The sequence below is a fragment of the Fringilla coelebs genome (genome assembly GCF_963513975.1).
Source record: "Fringilla coelebs genome assembly, chromosome: 5".
Classification (NCBI taxonomy): Eukaryota; Metazoa; Chordata; class Aves; order Passeriformes; family Fringillidae; genus Fringilla; species Fringilla coelebs.
The window spans coordinates 10,187,522-10,204,151 of NC_140033.1; the positions used below are offsets into that span (position 1 = coordinate 10,187,522).

General features: G+C 36.2%; 1 protein-coding gene across 7 annotated transcripts in view; it reads left to right on the forward strand.

The window, feature by feature from the left end:
* The window catches only part of CACNA2D1 (calcium voltage-gated channel auxiliary subunit alpha2delta 1), a 353,676-nt gene that overhangs the window by 307,129 nt on the left and 29,917 nt on the right, over positions 1-16,630 (forward strand). For 3 of the 7 annotated variants that reach the window (XM_084206726.1, XM_084206727.1, XM_084206730.1), the window contains exons 16-22: positions 1,260-1,328; positions 2,901-2,975; positions 4,260-4,334; positions 7,510-7,566; positions 11,406-11,462; positions 12,546-12,617; positions 16,364-16,425. In XM_084206726.1, coding sequence (XP_084062852.1) covers positions 1,260-1,328; positions 2,901-2,975; positions 4,260-4,334; positions 7,510-7,566; positions 11,406-11,462; positions 12,546-12,617; positions 16,364-16,425 — 467 coding nt within the window. Of the gene's footprint in view, positions 1-1,259; positions 1,329-2,900; positions 2,976-4,259; positions 4,335-6,237; positions 6,693-7,509; positions 7,567-7,829; positions 9,563-11,405; positions 11,463-12,545; positions 12,618-16,363; positions 16,426-16,630 lie in introns of those variants that run through there. The other 4 variants (XM_084206728.1, XM_084206729.1, XM_084206732.1 and 1 more) reach the window with 3 other exon arrangements.

The following is a 16,630-nucleotide window of genomic DNA, read 5'->3' on the forward strand; positions in this document are numbered from 1 at the left end:
TAGAGAACAGATTCACCAGAGTGCATTCATATGGCAATCTAGCTTTTTTTTTTTTTTCCTTTTCAAGTGAAACAAAGGGAGAAAAGAGATAAGACTCCTCAATAAACTAGTTAGGAGATTGAGCATAAATGTAGGGGGAAAGTTTGAAATTAAACCCAAACAATCACATAAAAAAAATGTAAAAATCTCCCTATGGACAGTTTGGAATACAAAACAAAAATGTCCTGGCTATCTGAACATCTGGTGTTCTGAATCCTATTTTCAGTATGATTTGTGAAGGTTGCTAAAGGAAAACCAGATTTCGTGTATCTTCCAAATGATTGCAAATTCTTGCCTCAGTTGCCTCAGTACCAGAGGTTGCCAAGCCCATGATAGACATTATTGCACACCACTCAAAAGTAGTGATTACAGAAAAGTAGAGGAACCATGTGTTGTATTTTTCTATTGTTTTTTGCTGTATGTGATATATACCTGCTGTGTCTAACCCCAGCCATCAACCAAAGCCAGTGCAGCTCCTCACTCTCCCCCACTGGTGGGACTGGGGAGACAATCACAGGGGAAACTTGTGGGTTGAGACAAAGGCACTTTGATAGGAAAACAAAAGCTGTGCCCACTAACAAAGCAAAACAAGGAATTAATTCACTGCTTCCCATGGAAAGGCAGGAATTCAGCCATCTCCAGGACAGGAGGGCCCCATCACCTGAAGGTGACTTGGGAAACACAAAAACCATGACTCCAAATTGAAATTTACTATTTCTAAGCTTAATTTTCCTTTTCCTTTTCCTTTTCCTTTTCCTTTTCCTTTTCCTTTTCCTTTTCCTTTTCCTTTTCCTTTTCCTTTTCCTTTTCCTTTTCCTTTTTCCTTTTCCTTTTCCTTTTTCCTTTTCCTTTTCCTCTCTATTATCCATAGTTTTATCCATAGTGGATACTGTAGCTGCAAATATGTTTTCATAACATTTAGGTTTTTTGAAACTTCTGTATCCTAAGTTGTTGACCATTATCTATTTTTAAAAAATAATATATTAATCCCACTAATATATGGACAAAAAAATAATCATAACTTCAACTTTTTATTCATCAAGTCAGTGAAGTATTACTATTTTCTTTCTTTTAAAAAATTGAAAGTAATTGTTTTTTACAAAAACTGAAAGTGATTGCTTAGCTGCACACATTCTTCCATTGTTCTAATATATTATGGCTTAACATTTGCTTTTTAACTAAGAAGTCTTTTTCTCCCTTTTTTACTGGTTATTTTTTAGGAGCTGGGCCTTGTGATTACAGGAACTCTGCCTGTCTTCAATCTAACAAGAGAACAAAATGGGAAAATTGTAAGCTTTTCGTTCAAAGAAAAAAAGAATAGAAGTTATATAAATTAAATTAAATGTTAAATGCCTTGAAGTATGTGTATTTCCATAGAGCATTTTGCAGTGTAACTGTCTTGTACATCAGAAACAAAGGGGTCATATCTACTTACCTGATCACCTCCTGGGAACAAGGAAATGCTCTGCATTCTTTTTCCCTTTTTGTCATTCTGAGTTTCAGGGTGTGACATTCCGCTATCTATCCCTTTTCCTTAGTGGCAGAGGGAATGCATTAAGTGCTCAATAGATGGGAAGTAGATGATGATATTTTTTAGACCTTTCTAAGAAATAATGTCCAGATAAATTTCTAGCAAACCTCTGAGGCTATGACATTTCAGGGTAAAAGGCAGTGAAGTAGAGAATATAGATTAGTATATAATTAGTAACGATAATGGAAAAGAGCACTATATTTAGATTAAATTCTAAGTGTTGAATAAATAAAATTGCCCATCCCTGTTACTGTCTGACATGGAATCTGTGTCCTCTTCACAAAACACAGAACAGACCTGGAATATGCTTGAACAGTGTGTAGTAAAATATTGTACTTTTGGTACAGCCATTCAAGTCAAAACATACAGATATTTAGACCAAATATTATTTGATTGAGTTTCTCAGTTATTACATAGAATGAATCAATGAGGCTTTGATCACTGCCATTTCTTTAGTCTACTTTCAGAATAGTTCTCTTAGCTTCCTTTAAAAAAAAAAAACAATAAACAAAAGAAAGTTGCTTAATCTTATCTACAGGACAATGCCTGGAATTGTCTGAGTCTCCTTCAAAGTGACAGACTACTGATTATCAAAGGATGTCTTTCTGAGAAGTAAAACAGACATGATCTAGTACACAGGGGCAAGAAAGGAACTCAAATCTGCTCAATTTGTATCTCTACCTGAATATATTTATAGGCTGCAAGATTCCTCCTCCAGCAAATTTTACAAATTTATTTAATATGGAGAAGGGATTCAGGTCACACTATGTAAAGGACTGCCCTCCTTTTCTGTAGTAGAAAAATAAATTATATGCCAAATAATTGTACTGCCTGGGTCCCTGATTTCAAATGCTGATGATTCTTTTAGTCACTGGGGGTTTTTACTGTGTTGGAATATTTTTCATTCATCTTTATACTATAGCCCAAAGAGTTAATTGTTTTGAGGTCTCACTTACCAGCTGCCCAACCTAAGCATGAAAAGTAGCTCAGTGCTGGTGCTGGTTGTTTAGTTTAGCATAACTGGCAATATTGCATCACGTTTGCTTTTAGCAGTTTTATTCTTATATATGTTATTTATTCATCTGGAAAAGTATCCATCTTCAGAAATATTTTCATACTCTATAGTAAATTCTAAATTTATTAAATTTTATGTTGGATTACTTTGACATCATTTAAGATATTCAGAATAGACACATAACTAAATAGGCAACTTCACAAATGGATCTCTCAAAAAAGAGATGAAGGCAAAAAATACAAATTTACTGACTGTTGCAGTTACTCTCCATTGTAAATATGTCTAATACATAGTAACATTTTGGAATTTTACCAGAATCAGCTGATTCTTGGAGTAATGGGGGTGGATGTGTCTTTGGAGGACATAAAAAAGCTGACGCCCCGATTTACGGTAAGCTGCTCGCATTGGTGGTTTCTCACAGCGTATGTTTAATGTGTGATTTCTGTGCATGCTCTTTCATAAGTCACACTGCAATGGCTGGATTGGAGTCAAAATACCAGCAGGCTTCTTTTCATATATTCTTTTCTATTGTTGTTCATTTTCTGGTGGTTTTCTCTCCAGCCATATATGTGTTTCTGTGTGATTTGTCCATCAGGGTTCACTGTGTAAAAGTCAGCTTTTAATTGGGGAGTACATTACAAGTAATTATCTTCCTGTATCTTAAAGCACTGCTCTTTAGTTAATTGTTTGCTTCTTAATGTAGAGTACACAATCATTTCAGTTGATAATATTTGCCATTTATTTAGGACAGCTCTTTATAGAAAATTTCTTTAATATAGGTGTCTGTCTGTACCCTACTCAGTGTGATTGATTTATTTATGTAGACATCTAGCTGTGGAATTTTTATGAAAATAACTGGTGCTGTGGAAAACAAAAGCTGAGGGGCAAAAGGAGCATCACAAGTTTGACTGAAGGCAGATGCCAAGTCCTACATTTAGAATGGAGCAATCCCACACCACAGCTCAGGCTGCCTCAAAGGGCAGGAGAGGACTTGGGAGTCGTGGTGGAGGACACACATCACATAAGTTATCAGGGTGCCCTGGCAGCAAAAACCAGCTGTGCAGTAAACATCTGCATCAGCACACTGTCCAAACTTGATCTCCTCAGTATAATAAATACTCTGAGGCCCAGTGCAGAGCCACTAAGTTGGCTGAGGGTCTGCAGTGCCTGGTACACAGGAAAAAGCTGACAGAGATGCCTTTGGGCTGAAGAAGGAGCCTAAGGGTTCGCTAATGGGAATTCTGGAGAAAATGGACCTCAAAAAGAGGCTACCAGCATAGGTGTGGCAGTGGAAATCCCAGCTGAAATTAAGGGAGAAGGAGAGCAGGCTGCCCAGAGAGGTTTGGAATTGCCACTGGAGGCATTCAAAGAATTGAAACCTAGTCCAACTCTGAAGTTGGAATTTATTTTTTTAAGTTGGACTTTATTTTTTGCTTTCAGTGAGAGGTTGTACTAGCTGACCTTCAGAGGTTTCATCAGCCTAAATCATTCTTCAAGTCTATGATCCTAAAAGAGTAAATATTAAGAAATTATCTTGTCTGTGTTAGTAATCTTATACTTCATGATGCCTGAGGCGTGTGTTTTCCACAGTGTGAGCATTTCTTGAAAGCCATTAATTACTCTTTCTTAATTACTTAAAACCATATAATGCTAAACTTCATTTCTTTCTTTCAGCTTTGTCCAAATGGATACTATTTTGCAATTGATCCTAATGGGTATGTGCTACTACATCCAAATCTCCAACCAAAGGTATGAAACCCCCTCTAATTTACTTCTCTATAATAAGGAGATATTGTCAGAAAAAATCAGGAGGTACAGGACAGCAATAGTGAAAATTCTCAGTTTTGTGGGTGTTAGCAAAATCTGTGGTGCATATATGGCTTCATCCAAATCATCCAGCTTTGGCTTGTATTGAATTTGTTTATTAATAAAATAAAAAATATGTATATTTTGAATGCATATTTATACATGTGAATGTTTGAATATACCTATTAACATTAAAACAGTTAGTAGTAGCTGAAATATCATTGTGAAAACAGTATAATAGTTTTGAAAATCTTGAAGCAGTCTTGAAGCAATCTTGAAGAATCTTGAAGCAATCTTGACGTTTTTGTGCACCTATTTATTGTGATGCTTTCTCATTTAAAAGATTGAAATTTTCATACTTGCCAAACCAAAGAAATCAGAGGAAAACATAACGTGTTTTAATTGAATTTTTGTATTTATTTATTTGGTTGTTTTTTTTGTTTACCAGAGCTGAAACCTCATCTCAGAGTAGGGATGGATTTAACTGAGCAGACTTCCCAGAACACTAGATTTTTAGTAGTTCAACTTGAGAAAGTTCTTTCATGTTTAAACATGATACTTTTTTCTAAATATGACTAGGACACAACTTTCATCAAATTTCAGGCAAATAGAAACCAAATATTTCAGTTTGGCCCTTTATCCATTAACTGTAGTCCTTACCTTGTGGAGAATCCTGCATTGTCTGTATCTTCTTAAATAGTTCCCTGACATTGATGAGAAATTTCAACATGAATGGATGATTTTTTTTTTTTTTTCTGAAATCAGAACTTTGATCTTGGTTTTAATGAAAGGTTTCTCCATGCGAAACAATCTCCTGTTTAGTGGACCTTATGGAAATTCTCATATTTTAATTTCATCTTCTCAGTGAACTTTGTCTCTTCGATTCTTAAGGTTATATTATATAAATGACAAAGTTAAAATAACTTTTTTAATTGTGAAAGACAGAAGAAAAAATTAGGAATTCATCTACATATTTTAGTGATCAATTTAATTCTTAATCTGGGAGAAGTCAGCTTTGTGAATATTTGAATTAATTTCCTGGTGAAGTAATTAATACATTTGAAATCTTTTGCCAAGTGACACAAGAAAGGAAAAAGTGCTTCTGAAGAAGAGAAAGAATAACTTGACTGTAACTTTTAATGAGAAATCCCTTTTGATTTATTTTAAAAGACACTTCAAAAATATAAAGGAAAACCACGGAAAAGAAGGGTTTTATATAGTATTCATAACTGTGCAGGACTTCAGTTTCTGGATAATTGCATTTGATTTTCATGTCTTAAAAAATGGAAGTTTTGATTTTTTTTTGGTGAATTCTTCAGAGGCAAAAATCTGCATCATTACTGACCCAATCTTTTCTTAATTAGAGGTTACTAGTAATTAGATGATGGCAATTGGGCTATTTATCTTTCCCTTGTATGCAGATTAAACTGTCTTTTCATTTGCAGGAGTAACGTAAAAAGAAGCAATGAAATTGCATTATTTTAGACCTAACCTTGTGAGGAACTGATGGCTATGGACTCTGTCCATCTCAGATGTGCTGTTTGCCTGCTCTGTTACTTCACAACACTGAAGAATAAAAACCTCTATTTAAAACTCAGCTCATGCCAACTAAATCCAGGCAAACTGAGATGGATTATTAGGACACTAATTGTCATGGTTTCTCTGGGTAGCTTTCCTCTTAAAAGGATGTGGAAATCCAGAGATGCTTTCCTTTAATGCTCAAAACTTTGATTTAGAGTATGTTTAAAACAGGATGTTTTATAAGTAATAATTGTTATGTTGTAGAGCAATGTCTAAATGCAACATTAAGCATTTGAACTATTTTTGTTATTGTTGTTATTAACAGTTACACAGACTAGACTTTTCCACTCCCAGTTTGTGTGGGGTGGTGCATGCTATTCAGACTGATACAAGAGCTACAGTTTAAAACTAAGGTACTCAACCAAGACAGATATATTTAGAATTCATGGACTTTCTTTAACATGTCATATTAATTTTAGTTGAACCTCCCTGTAGCTGTTAACTTATTAACAAACAACATTTTAACCCTCTTTGCCAGCAATTTTTCAATAGTTGTAAAAAAAACCATAACTGCATCTTTACCTTTGAAGAGGTGAGGGTTTCTTACACTTCCAATGCTTCCTTCTTTTGAATGTCTTCTGCTTTCATTCTGAAAATCTATTTCCTCAAATCACAACTGGTTCAACACAATTAATATTTTGAGTAATTGTCTTGAAGTTTGTAAAGTTGTTTGCACAACTGAGAAAAGTCAACAAACAACAAATTCAAAAGCATATTAAAATAATTTAAACCTTTCTCATCAAGTTCTTATTTGCTGAAATATATGAAAATTATGACAAAGCATAACAAGAAAATTTTTAATATGCATCTTAATATAGTTTTAAACAGCTTAAACAATTTTTGTTTGTGTAATTAGCCACTTTTTTAATAGTACTTAATTGTATGTTTTATTGTCATTTTTCTTTGTGTATGTGTGCATATATGGATATATTTTTCCCGTTGTTATGGGGAGAACAGGTGGATGCACCACCAAACAAACATAGTTACTGAAGTGAGTCCATTAAGCATGTATTAACAAGCTTAGCCTTAATTACATTTTGAAAACAGTAAATAATTCTATTTCTCAATCAATTCTAAATATTAGAATGCTTCTCTTCTTTTTTACTATGGTTCTGATCAAAACCCATTTAATGACATCCTAAAACTCCATATGCCTTCAGGGAGGTCCAATATTCTTTCTTTCTGTTTAAGATTATTTGAGAAACTTAAGAGGAGCTGGGGTTTAAGATCAAATATAAAAGTAAATTTTATATTTAAAATTGAGCTATTCTCATTCTATATGTTATTCTGTCAGAATATGTGGAAGGGAGAGCTGTCAGTTAATTTTATTCACGTTAACATACGTCTGATTTTTGTTTCCCCATCCTAAAACTGTGTGCAGTTCTGGAAGAGAGCTCAGAATCAGGATCAGGGTGAGGGGTAGTCTCTGCTGGCAGTGCACTGGGCAGCACAGATGCTGAGAAAACACTTCCATTCTATAACTAGGCTATTAACTAATAGTGCAAAAATATCAATTACTGCTTTTTTGTTACTTCAGCAAATTGGTGTGGGCATACCAAAAGTTAAATTGAGAAAAAGGAGACCCCATGTACAGGTAACTTTGGATGGAGGTGATTAGTGCATTAGAATGCATAGACCTGGAAATATAATTAGAAAGCTTCTGCCCTGCTTACTAGGAAAAGTCTAACTAGAGAACTGTTTATTGTGACAAACAGCTTCCAAAGCATGAAGCTTGCATCCTTTCCTGTTTAAATAATAGAAAACATGCTATTGGCTGTAGTGAAGGGCATTCCATTAAATTATGATGCTTTACTAATAGGTGCTAATTAGAGTCGTGCTGTAAAAATTCTTCTACAGATGTTGAAATTAACTTGAAGACTGGAAATAAAAAGAGACTACTTGTGCTGGCTTTGCTTGCATAAACCCAAAGTCAAGAGAAGATCAGAAGACAATTCTTGTGACAATTGCCACGTTTTATTGTACAGTGTATGCTGCATAAAATTACAGAATATGAGTTGTTCAGGTTTTTTGATTTTTTTTTTTTTCCTGGGGAAGTCAGAGTAGGGAATGTATTCTATCTGCTATTTATGTGGGATTTTCTCAATTTAGCAGACCCAACTGCACAGAATTAACTGCCATTAGCCTGAACAGTGTAACTAATCATGTTTATGTAATGCAATTCCTGAGCAGAAAACACTTAATGAAAACTTAAAAATCACTAAAGACATAGATTAACTATGTAACTAGAAAAATAGTAAACTTAAACACAGCCTATCAAGTTTGATTTCTTACACATATGGGAATCTGTAAGGCAAAACTTGTAGCCTGCATAGCAACACCGGTGAAACATGGTGTAAAATCCTGATCAGTGCTTTCCTCAAGTGTTGGGTAGCTGTGTTTATAACACGTGTAGGTCTGGGGTTTTTGTTTGTGCACTGGAGAAATCAGCACTGAATCAAAAAAAAACCCAAAAAGCTGGTTTTCTCAGCACACCTGACTCCTCAGCTTGCCATGGTGGGGTCTGGCTGCTGCTGCTGGGTTTGCCTGGCACTGCCTGCTGCCCAGGGAGTGCAGCACTGCAGGAGCTCTGGGCTCCCATCCACCCCAGATGCTCCTGAGTTCACCTCTGTGGCCCAGGATTTTGCTGACTTTTTTCCATCACTTCTTGTGAAAGCCCAATAGCCTTTCTCTTCATTAGTACTGCAGGTATGAGTAAGAACTGGGCTCCTGCAACACAGCAAAGAAGGTCATCCATAGAATTTATGAGAACTGACCTCCCAAAACACACAACAACATTTTAGTTAACTTTTTTTTTTTAATGTTGCTGCACCAGTTCTTTCTTTCTTTGTTTCCTTCATGAGTTGTCATTGAAATTATAGACCCTTGCCTTTATTTGTCCTGCTGAAAATGGATTGCAATCCTTTTGTTTGCATGCTTCATTGCTAGTGATTTACTTCTGTTCTGTTTTGTTAAGTTGAGCTGCTGAATGTGGTGGTGGTGGTGTGCTTATTCCAGTCATGTTACAGGCATGACTGAATAAAGAGAAGAACAAACTGAACTGTAAGTTTGTTTCTTCGTGGCTTGGAACAAACCCCAGTAAATGGCAACCTTGGAAATGAAAATTATGGAGCCCAAATACTGGTAAAAACATTCTTGAGGGAAAGAGACATAAAGGGGAATTTGTCTTCCCTTTTAAAGTATCAGTGTAGGACTTTTCTGTTCTGGCTCTTAGTGCCTAGTGCCTGTTCTAGCTCTTAGATGTGCCTCTAAGAATGCATTTATACATGGTTAGGTTTTTTGACCTATTAAAAGTGATTAATAAGTATCATATAAGAAATGTGAGGTGATATAAATCTTAAAAAAAAAGAACAGTTCATGCATACCTGAATTTTCACAGAATTAAAGTTTGCTATTTTGTCTTTGGGACTCCTTGACTATGACTAGCCCAGGTTATCATTTGAAATAAGTATTGACCTTGATTTGATGTGATGGCTTTATTTTTTTTTTTTCTTTTCTTTTTACCATTTATTTTCTTCTCTGTTCCTTTGTGTTTTGGAATGGAATGTGAACTTCATAAATGCCTCCTCTGCCATGCCAATGCCTTCATGCATGCTGTTTGGGTTTGACCATGCTATTCATTATCCATTGCATGTAAGATATATAAATTTTTATTTATTTTTACATTTTAGCCTTTTGTTACTTATTTTGACAGTGTGGATTTGTTGGGAGGGAAAAGCAACTGCCTAGCAATAATTGAATAATTTTGAATTAGTAGGGAGCATACATTAATGCCATTATATTGAAGTTGCTAGCTTTATTAATCATATGTAAATAGAAATTCAAACATTTTCTTGAAGTTTTTCGTAAATATTTTAAAGAAACACCCAGAGTCTTTGTCTGCAATCTTTTCAGTACATATTCCCTTCCTGACAATAAATGTATTGTTTTTTCTCTTAGCTGACAGTAAGTCTTGTTAAGAACAAGAATGATTCTGTCATGTACATTTTGTCCTCAAGAAAAGGAAGAAATAATCTTTTGTCTTCTGGATCTATTCTATATTAAAATCTTGAAAATAAGGGCTACTGTTAAGCTCTTAGTACTCCAGACTGTTACATGAAGGCATCTTTTACCATTTGTTCAGGATGTTACTTTCTTCCAGTACATACATGTGTTGTGATGAAACATGCTTGCATTCCTTGATAGAACAGTCACATGCACATTTGTCATTTAGCTTTGCCAGAGAATGCTGATATGAGGAACATAATTGGAATTTTGAAGGAAGGGATATATAGGAGATCAATATAGGAGAATTGCTGAAATCCCTTAATTTTTATTTTTTTTCATTTTCTACTCTGAATTGTCAGATTTAAATGGTTAAGTAATATATCCCCATACCCCTAGTTCTAAAGAAATGCAGTTGCTTTTAGGGGGTGCATTAAACAACTGCTTGGTGATGATTTTTGCACCACACACAATATAAAATCAATGGGGGTTAGGCAAAATTGCCAGGAAAATAGTTGGATTCCTAAGAACTCATATGGAAGATGGCTCTGGCCAAGCAAATGCATACTGCCACTGGGAAAGAAGCAGAGGCTGGAGGGTGGTCCAATTTAGTTCAGCAGAGCTACAGTGGTCTTCCAGCACTCCTGTGGGGCCAGGGTTTTTGCAGATGTAGGTCACCAAAGTTCTCTGTGCTCCATAGTTGAGGGCTGACATCATCCATGTTCCTTAGGGCTGGAAGCTTGGGTTTCAGTATTTCTGTGCTACAGGTTTCCATCTTCTAAACTGAGATACCAGTACTGATGTCAAGAGAAATGCTTTTGAAACTCCAAGGTGTTCAGGGAAGTCCTGCAATGCTGACAATAAAAGTGGTGTTTATTTTTTATAAACCCCAAATAATTGGCTGCAATTGCTGCCTTTTTGAATCTTGAACCATAGTCTATTCCCACCTCATATCAGCAAGTCTGTGTTTTCTGCTCTTGGTAGAATTGCAAAGAGTACAGCTGCCCAGCTTACTGGTTGGGTAGAAAACTCTCCCACATTTCTCTCTCCTTTCTTGGAGGCAGGACATCAAGTGAGAGATCCATATCCTCTGCTTCCTCCCAAAGCAGCACAGTCTGTGACATACCAGGGGAAGGGGAAGGGGGAGCAGCACCTCAGCATGAGCCCCATACATGACAGGCTGTGCACAGACACTGGCAATTAGTATTAATTTGATTTTCACTTATCCAATTAACCTCTCTATTCAACAAAATAAAATAAATGAGAAAGGGCCACTAGTAATGCTACAAGAGATTAAACCAGATGGGTAAGTAAACCCAGTGAAGTAGGGTAATTTGAAATGAAGGGATTAGAGTGGCTTTTAATATTAAAGTATGCTGTCTTTATCATTTGATCATTTAATGTCTTCTGCTTCAGAATCCTAAATCCCAGGAACCTGTTACACTGGATTTTCTAGATGCTGAATTGGAAAATGATATTAAAGTTGAGGTGAGATTACCTATTTCTTAGTGCCTGTTGCTGCTCGTATTTCACCATGTCATAACTGCAAAGCAATAAATGTTCTAGATTTTGAATGGGTATCTATTTCAATATAAATCTGAATTTTAAATTTGTTAAGATGATTACTTTGTATAGAGATGAAGCTATATTTAGACAAGTTAGATCCCAGCATTATTTCTGGGCAAGGGCAATGTATTATATTCCTCTCATTTTGAAAAACACCATGATTGCTGCTTAAATTCTTCTTCATTAATATAACAATTCCTGGGAAGGAAGCTAGAAAAGTTTTTCTAAGCATAACACTTTTTAATAGAATATTTACCTGAAATATTTTAAAAGTATTTCCCTATTAATGCAAGATTGTTCCTGTGGCAAGAAAAGGAACTGAGAGACAAAGTTAAGTGTAGACAGCAAATTAATTCCTCTGTATGTTTTTCAGTTACTGATTTTGTAATATATTCAGAAATGATAACTTTTTAAGAAAATTAGTTAGTTTTCTGAAATCAAATCAAAGGTTTTTAAGCATTTTACATTTTAACATATTTTTCACTGAAATTTTTATTTTATAACGACAGAAATCAGCATGCCTTGGTATCTGTTTAATTCTGCCTTAAGTTTCTTTGAAATGACTGCTTCAGAGGGGAGTTACTCTTGAACTGGTACAAAAGTATTTCTGTGAATCAGTGCTACTACCTGAATCACAGAGGATGTGCTGGCAGGCACAAGAAATGCTAGGCAAAACTTCTTTTCATGCACACAGAATTCATTCCCTCTCTGTCAGTGCCCAACATCAAGGAGTTTTATGGCACCGTCTAGCAATTGAAAGTATATCAGAATAGTTGCTTCTTAACTCTACTGTTTGAGTATATTTTTGGATAAAATAATTTCTAAATGAAAAAATCTGAAAATTGTAAACAAAAATATTTTTTTAAGAGTTTTGACTTCCATTTGCTTTAGCATTTTCTGTGTTTTTAAGATATATTTTGGTCACTTGAATGATTATTCGTGTTACAAGCAACACCTACACTCTTTCTCTTTATTTCACTTTTTCCTTTTCTTCCTTGCCAATAGATTCGGAAAAAAATGATAGATGGAGAAAGTGGAGAAAAAACATTTGAAACACTGGTCAAGTCCCAAGATGAGGTAAGACAGGAACCCAAAGAGTTACATTTGCAGGAATAAACCAAACCAGAAAAATAATGGGAAATGGTAAATTGTTGTGATATTCATTTTGTAATGACAATTTGTACCATTTTTTCCCTCCAGATTTGCTAGTTTTACTGGATTATAGTTAAAAAAAAAAAAAGTACTTAGGAAAAAAGAATTGTTTTGTTTCTTGGTTTCTTTGGTGCATCATTAATCAGGCAGTTGTTGATGAGGTCTTACACTCTGTTCAACAGGAAATGGACCCAGCCTACTTCTGTGCATGAATTCCAAAACAAAGTGCTTAATTTGTTTGCAGAGATGTGTGAGGATGGGTTTGGTAGTTTATATTGTGGTTGAATGGGAAGAAAGTTGTGAGAAAAAATAATAAAGTAATATTTTTATGCCATAAATGAAGACTCTTTGGGATAAGCAAATTCATCTTACAGTTATATCATGTACTTTCTGAACAGCTTGTTGAGTTCTTTATTTTCTTGTCCAAAATACTTATTCCTGAAAAACATTGCTACTGTTTTCTCTAATAAGCAGACATTTCCTAGCAGTAGGAAATACTCAGATTTGATATGGGTCATTACATGGGTGCTCTACTTCATAGGGACCTCAGTGAGAAGAAATCATGACTGGTGTGCAGAAGGAGCAGTTCTGACCACAGGGTGCTCCACAGCAGCTGTTTGGAACTCTTTTGCTCTGACCATAAGTCAGTTTGAAGATATTGAATTTGATGACTTAGCAGACACTGCACAACCATAGATATAAACTCACTATAACAATACTTAGAAGAATTGCTCACAGTTAATTCATACTGACTTTCCCCATATTCTTCTAGAGACCTGTATCAGCAGTGCCCTTGCCTCCTTTACTGCTTTGTGCTTTCCCACAGTAAAATGCTAAAACCAAGCTTTACAGTACTGCTTTACAATCTCTCAATAAATCCTGCCCTGTGAAAAAAATTGTGTTTTTTCCTAGATGGTTCCAGTGTTGGAGAATGATGCACAAATAGTTGTTTTCTGGGGCAGAGAGGCTAAGCCCCAGAGGATGCCAGCTCTGCCCCCTCACCTGGGTTCAGGAGCCCATGCTGTTTAAGATGTTTAGGATGCAACCAGTCTGTTCCCTTAAGAGAAATTGGGTTGTTCCTGAGCCACTCTCAGAGAGTCCAAAGCCCTGCTGGCATCTGAGATGAGGATAAACTGCTGCTGAAGGAACAGACTCCATGCTGGGACATTTTCAGAATTATGTTGTTTTGTTCAAGGAGCCCAGATCTCTGGGTGAAAAAGATCTTTTGTTTCCAGATCTATGGGTGAAAAAGGCTCTGTGTAGGTGGTTAGAAGAGGAAGGGTTAGAAGGTCACAAAAATACAATAACACGATTAGGGTTGGACAAGAAATTGCATTAATGGCAAACATTTTGTACATGTCTCGGGCTCTGTTCTACAAAAGACCTGAAACAGTTGGTCCTGCAGCTCTTTGTCCAAAGAAAGAGGGAGGGAAGTATTGCGAATGCTGAGGTCAGTTACAGTATCTGGGCAGGAGGGAGGATGTAACATCCCTGGGTGCATGAGAATGTGCCGGTTACACACGGCCCCGACCACAATCTGTGTTGGAATAAAATAGCCCAAGCCTTTGATCCCAGATGTCTCAATGCCAATGAAATTAATTATCCTCACCTTCCCTTTCACCATGGCCCAAGATTTCTTCCTCTACCCAGACGTCTCTGAGAGAAGAAAGGAGCAGCCAGAGCTGGCTGGCTGTGATGACTGCTTCCAGCCATTGCAGCTCCCAGCTCCAGGCTGCTAGAACCAGAGAAAAGCTGCTTTAAACCACGGGCCACGCATGAGCCATGCATCACTGAGCACTTGATAGCTTCATATATTTTCTTATAAAATGGGCTGATGTGGTCGGTTGCTCTGAACTGACAGTTGCAGTCTTCGGGCTTAAAATTTATGTTCTTTTTGTTTTGCTTTTTTGGTTTAAGTTTGCGTCGCTTTCCTTTTGTGTTGCAGCTGGCCCCAGCAGCGTCTTGGGAGATGACTTCATACTACAGCATAGAGACTGGGCTTGTAGCAAGTGTGGGTGGGGTGCTCTGGAGTCTCCCAAGGCCTCGGGGGCTTTCCAAGTAACAGAGGAGATGCCATAGGAACAAAAGCATTGCCACATTTGGCAGCAGGGGTGGGCAGCAGTGAAAACCGAAGGGTCACAAAAGCTACAATACCATGTGTGAGTTCCTTGGCAGTGATCAGCTGGGGATGGGATGGGCTCAGGGTGCCCACTCAGGAAGTTGGCAGGGGTGAATGGGAGCGAGGTGTGAGGATGTGTTATCTGCTGGTTGTCTTCGAAGGGAGCTTTCAGCCAGTTTGCTTTCAAGCACTGTGACAATGCTGGTGGCAACAGGATTTAAATACAGCCCAGTTCTTCTCTTCCTGCCCTCCCACCTCGGGCAGCTTTTCTTGTGGGGGTGCCCATGACACTGTGCCTGATTTGGAGGGACTGCCAGCACTAGGTTCAAGTGGCTGTTTTTAGCCTGAAGTACACATTAAGTATAAATAGGCTTTGATAGGAATCTCTTCAACCATCTTTTTACCTTAAATACAAAATGTATCAGGGTACGAGATACTGTTATATGCATCTTCTTTCTGATTTTCTTTTATCTTTTTTTTCTTCATTTTCTTTCAAAAATGTCTATTAAATTATTTTCCTGTCATGCTTTACTGAAAGGCAGCAGCCAGGTAATGAGAGGGTTTGAATTTATTAATGTCACATAAGTCACCTCTTTTCCAAAGCCATGGCCATTTTCTCACTATCCTTTTACCACTAGGAAATAAAGAACCTAGAGGTGTACCTGTGGTACCTTTCACCAATGTTTGCAGTGTTGCAGTGCAACAGCTGTACAGTCTTCACTGCTGGCATCCTTACAAAATTTTGATTGTTAAATTAATAATACGTTGCAGCTGGCATAAGCTTATAACTTTCAAAGTGGAAAACTGAGTAAAACAATTTTAGCCAGGTGGATTCGTGATTAAATCTATGGGGAACTGTGGGACTGTGTCTATCATGCTATTTTTCATACCACAAGAAAACAAATGGTAAAGATTATCTTAATGTATTAAGTTATTTAAAAATAAGCATTTATTTCAATGTTACATTTTTTCCCCAAATTCAAGACCTTCCTAATTAGATGAGAAACATCTGTTAAGTTTAGCAGGAGGTGTCTATACAATCAGAATTCTCAGACTGTGCCTGTAGTTATGATTCAAATTTAAATTTAAGCCAATGGTGCTGTGACCTGAAAGGACAGGCTCCGAGTGTTTTTATTTTTAAAGATTTGCCTACTAAGTCTTTTTGTAACTGAGGCATTTTATTTTTACCTTTTCATAGTTTAACTGCAAAATGATCCATAAAAGAGAAAGCATTTTTTATCAAATTCAAATTTGCACAGGTTTGCATAGGTCTGGCTAACGTGAAAATTAGAGGTCAGATTTGTCTGATTTTATTTAAATTTTAATTTTGCTAATGTTCAATAAAAATTATATGGTTGATTCTTTTGCAAAATGTAAGTATGAAAAACATTTAAGAGAAAGATTTTCAGCTCAACCCATTATTTTAGCAAAATAATAAATAGAAATACATCAGATCTGTACTTGATTTTACACAGTTTTTCTCACAGAAAGGTCACAATTATTGAAGCTCCTTAGTTTAATAATCTCATTTTTCACCAATATCTCTTTGTAGAGGTATATTGATAAAGGAAACAGAACATATACATGGACTGCTGTGAATGGCACTGATTACAGGTAACTCATTTCTGTCCACTGGCTTCCTTTGATTATTTAGGTGTCCTTTTGATTAATTTTGGTTAATATTTTTTGCATTAAAATTTTAATACCAGCTAAGGTGGCACTGATGTGTATATTATTTCAAGTTCATTTAAGCACACAACATTGTAACGTTAGAAGGAATGTTGAAACATTCCTTAACATACCCAAAACAAGTAAAGGT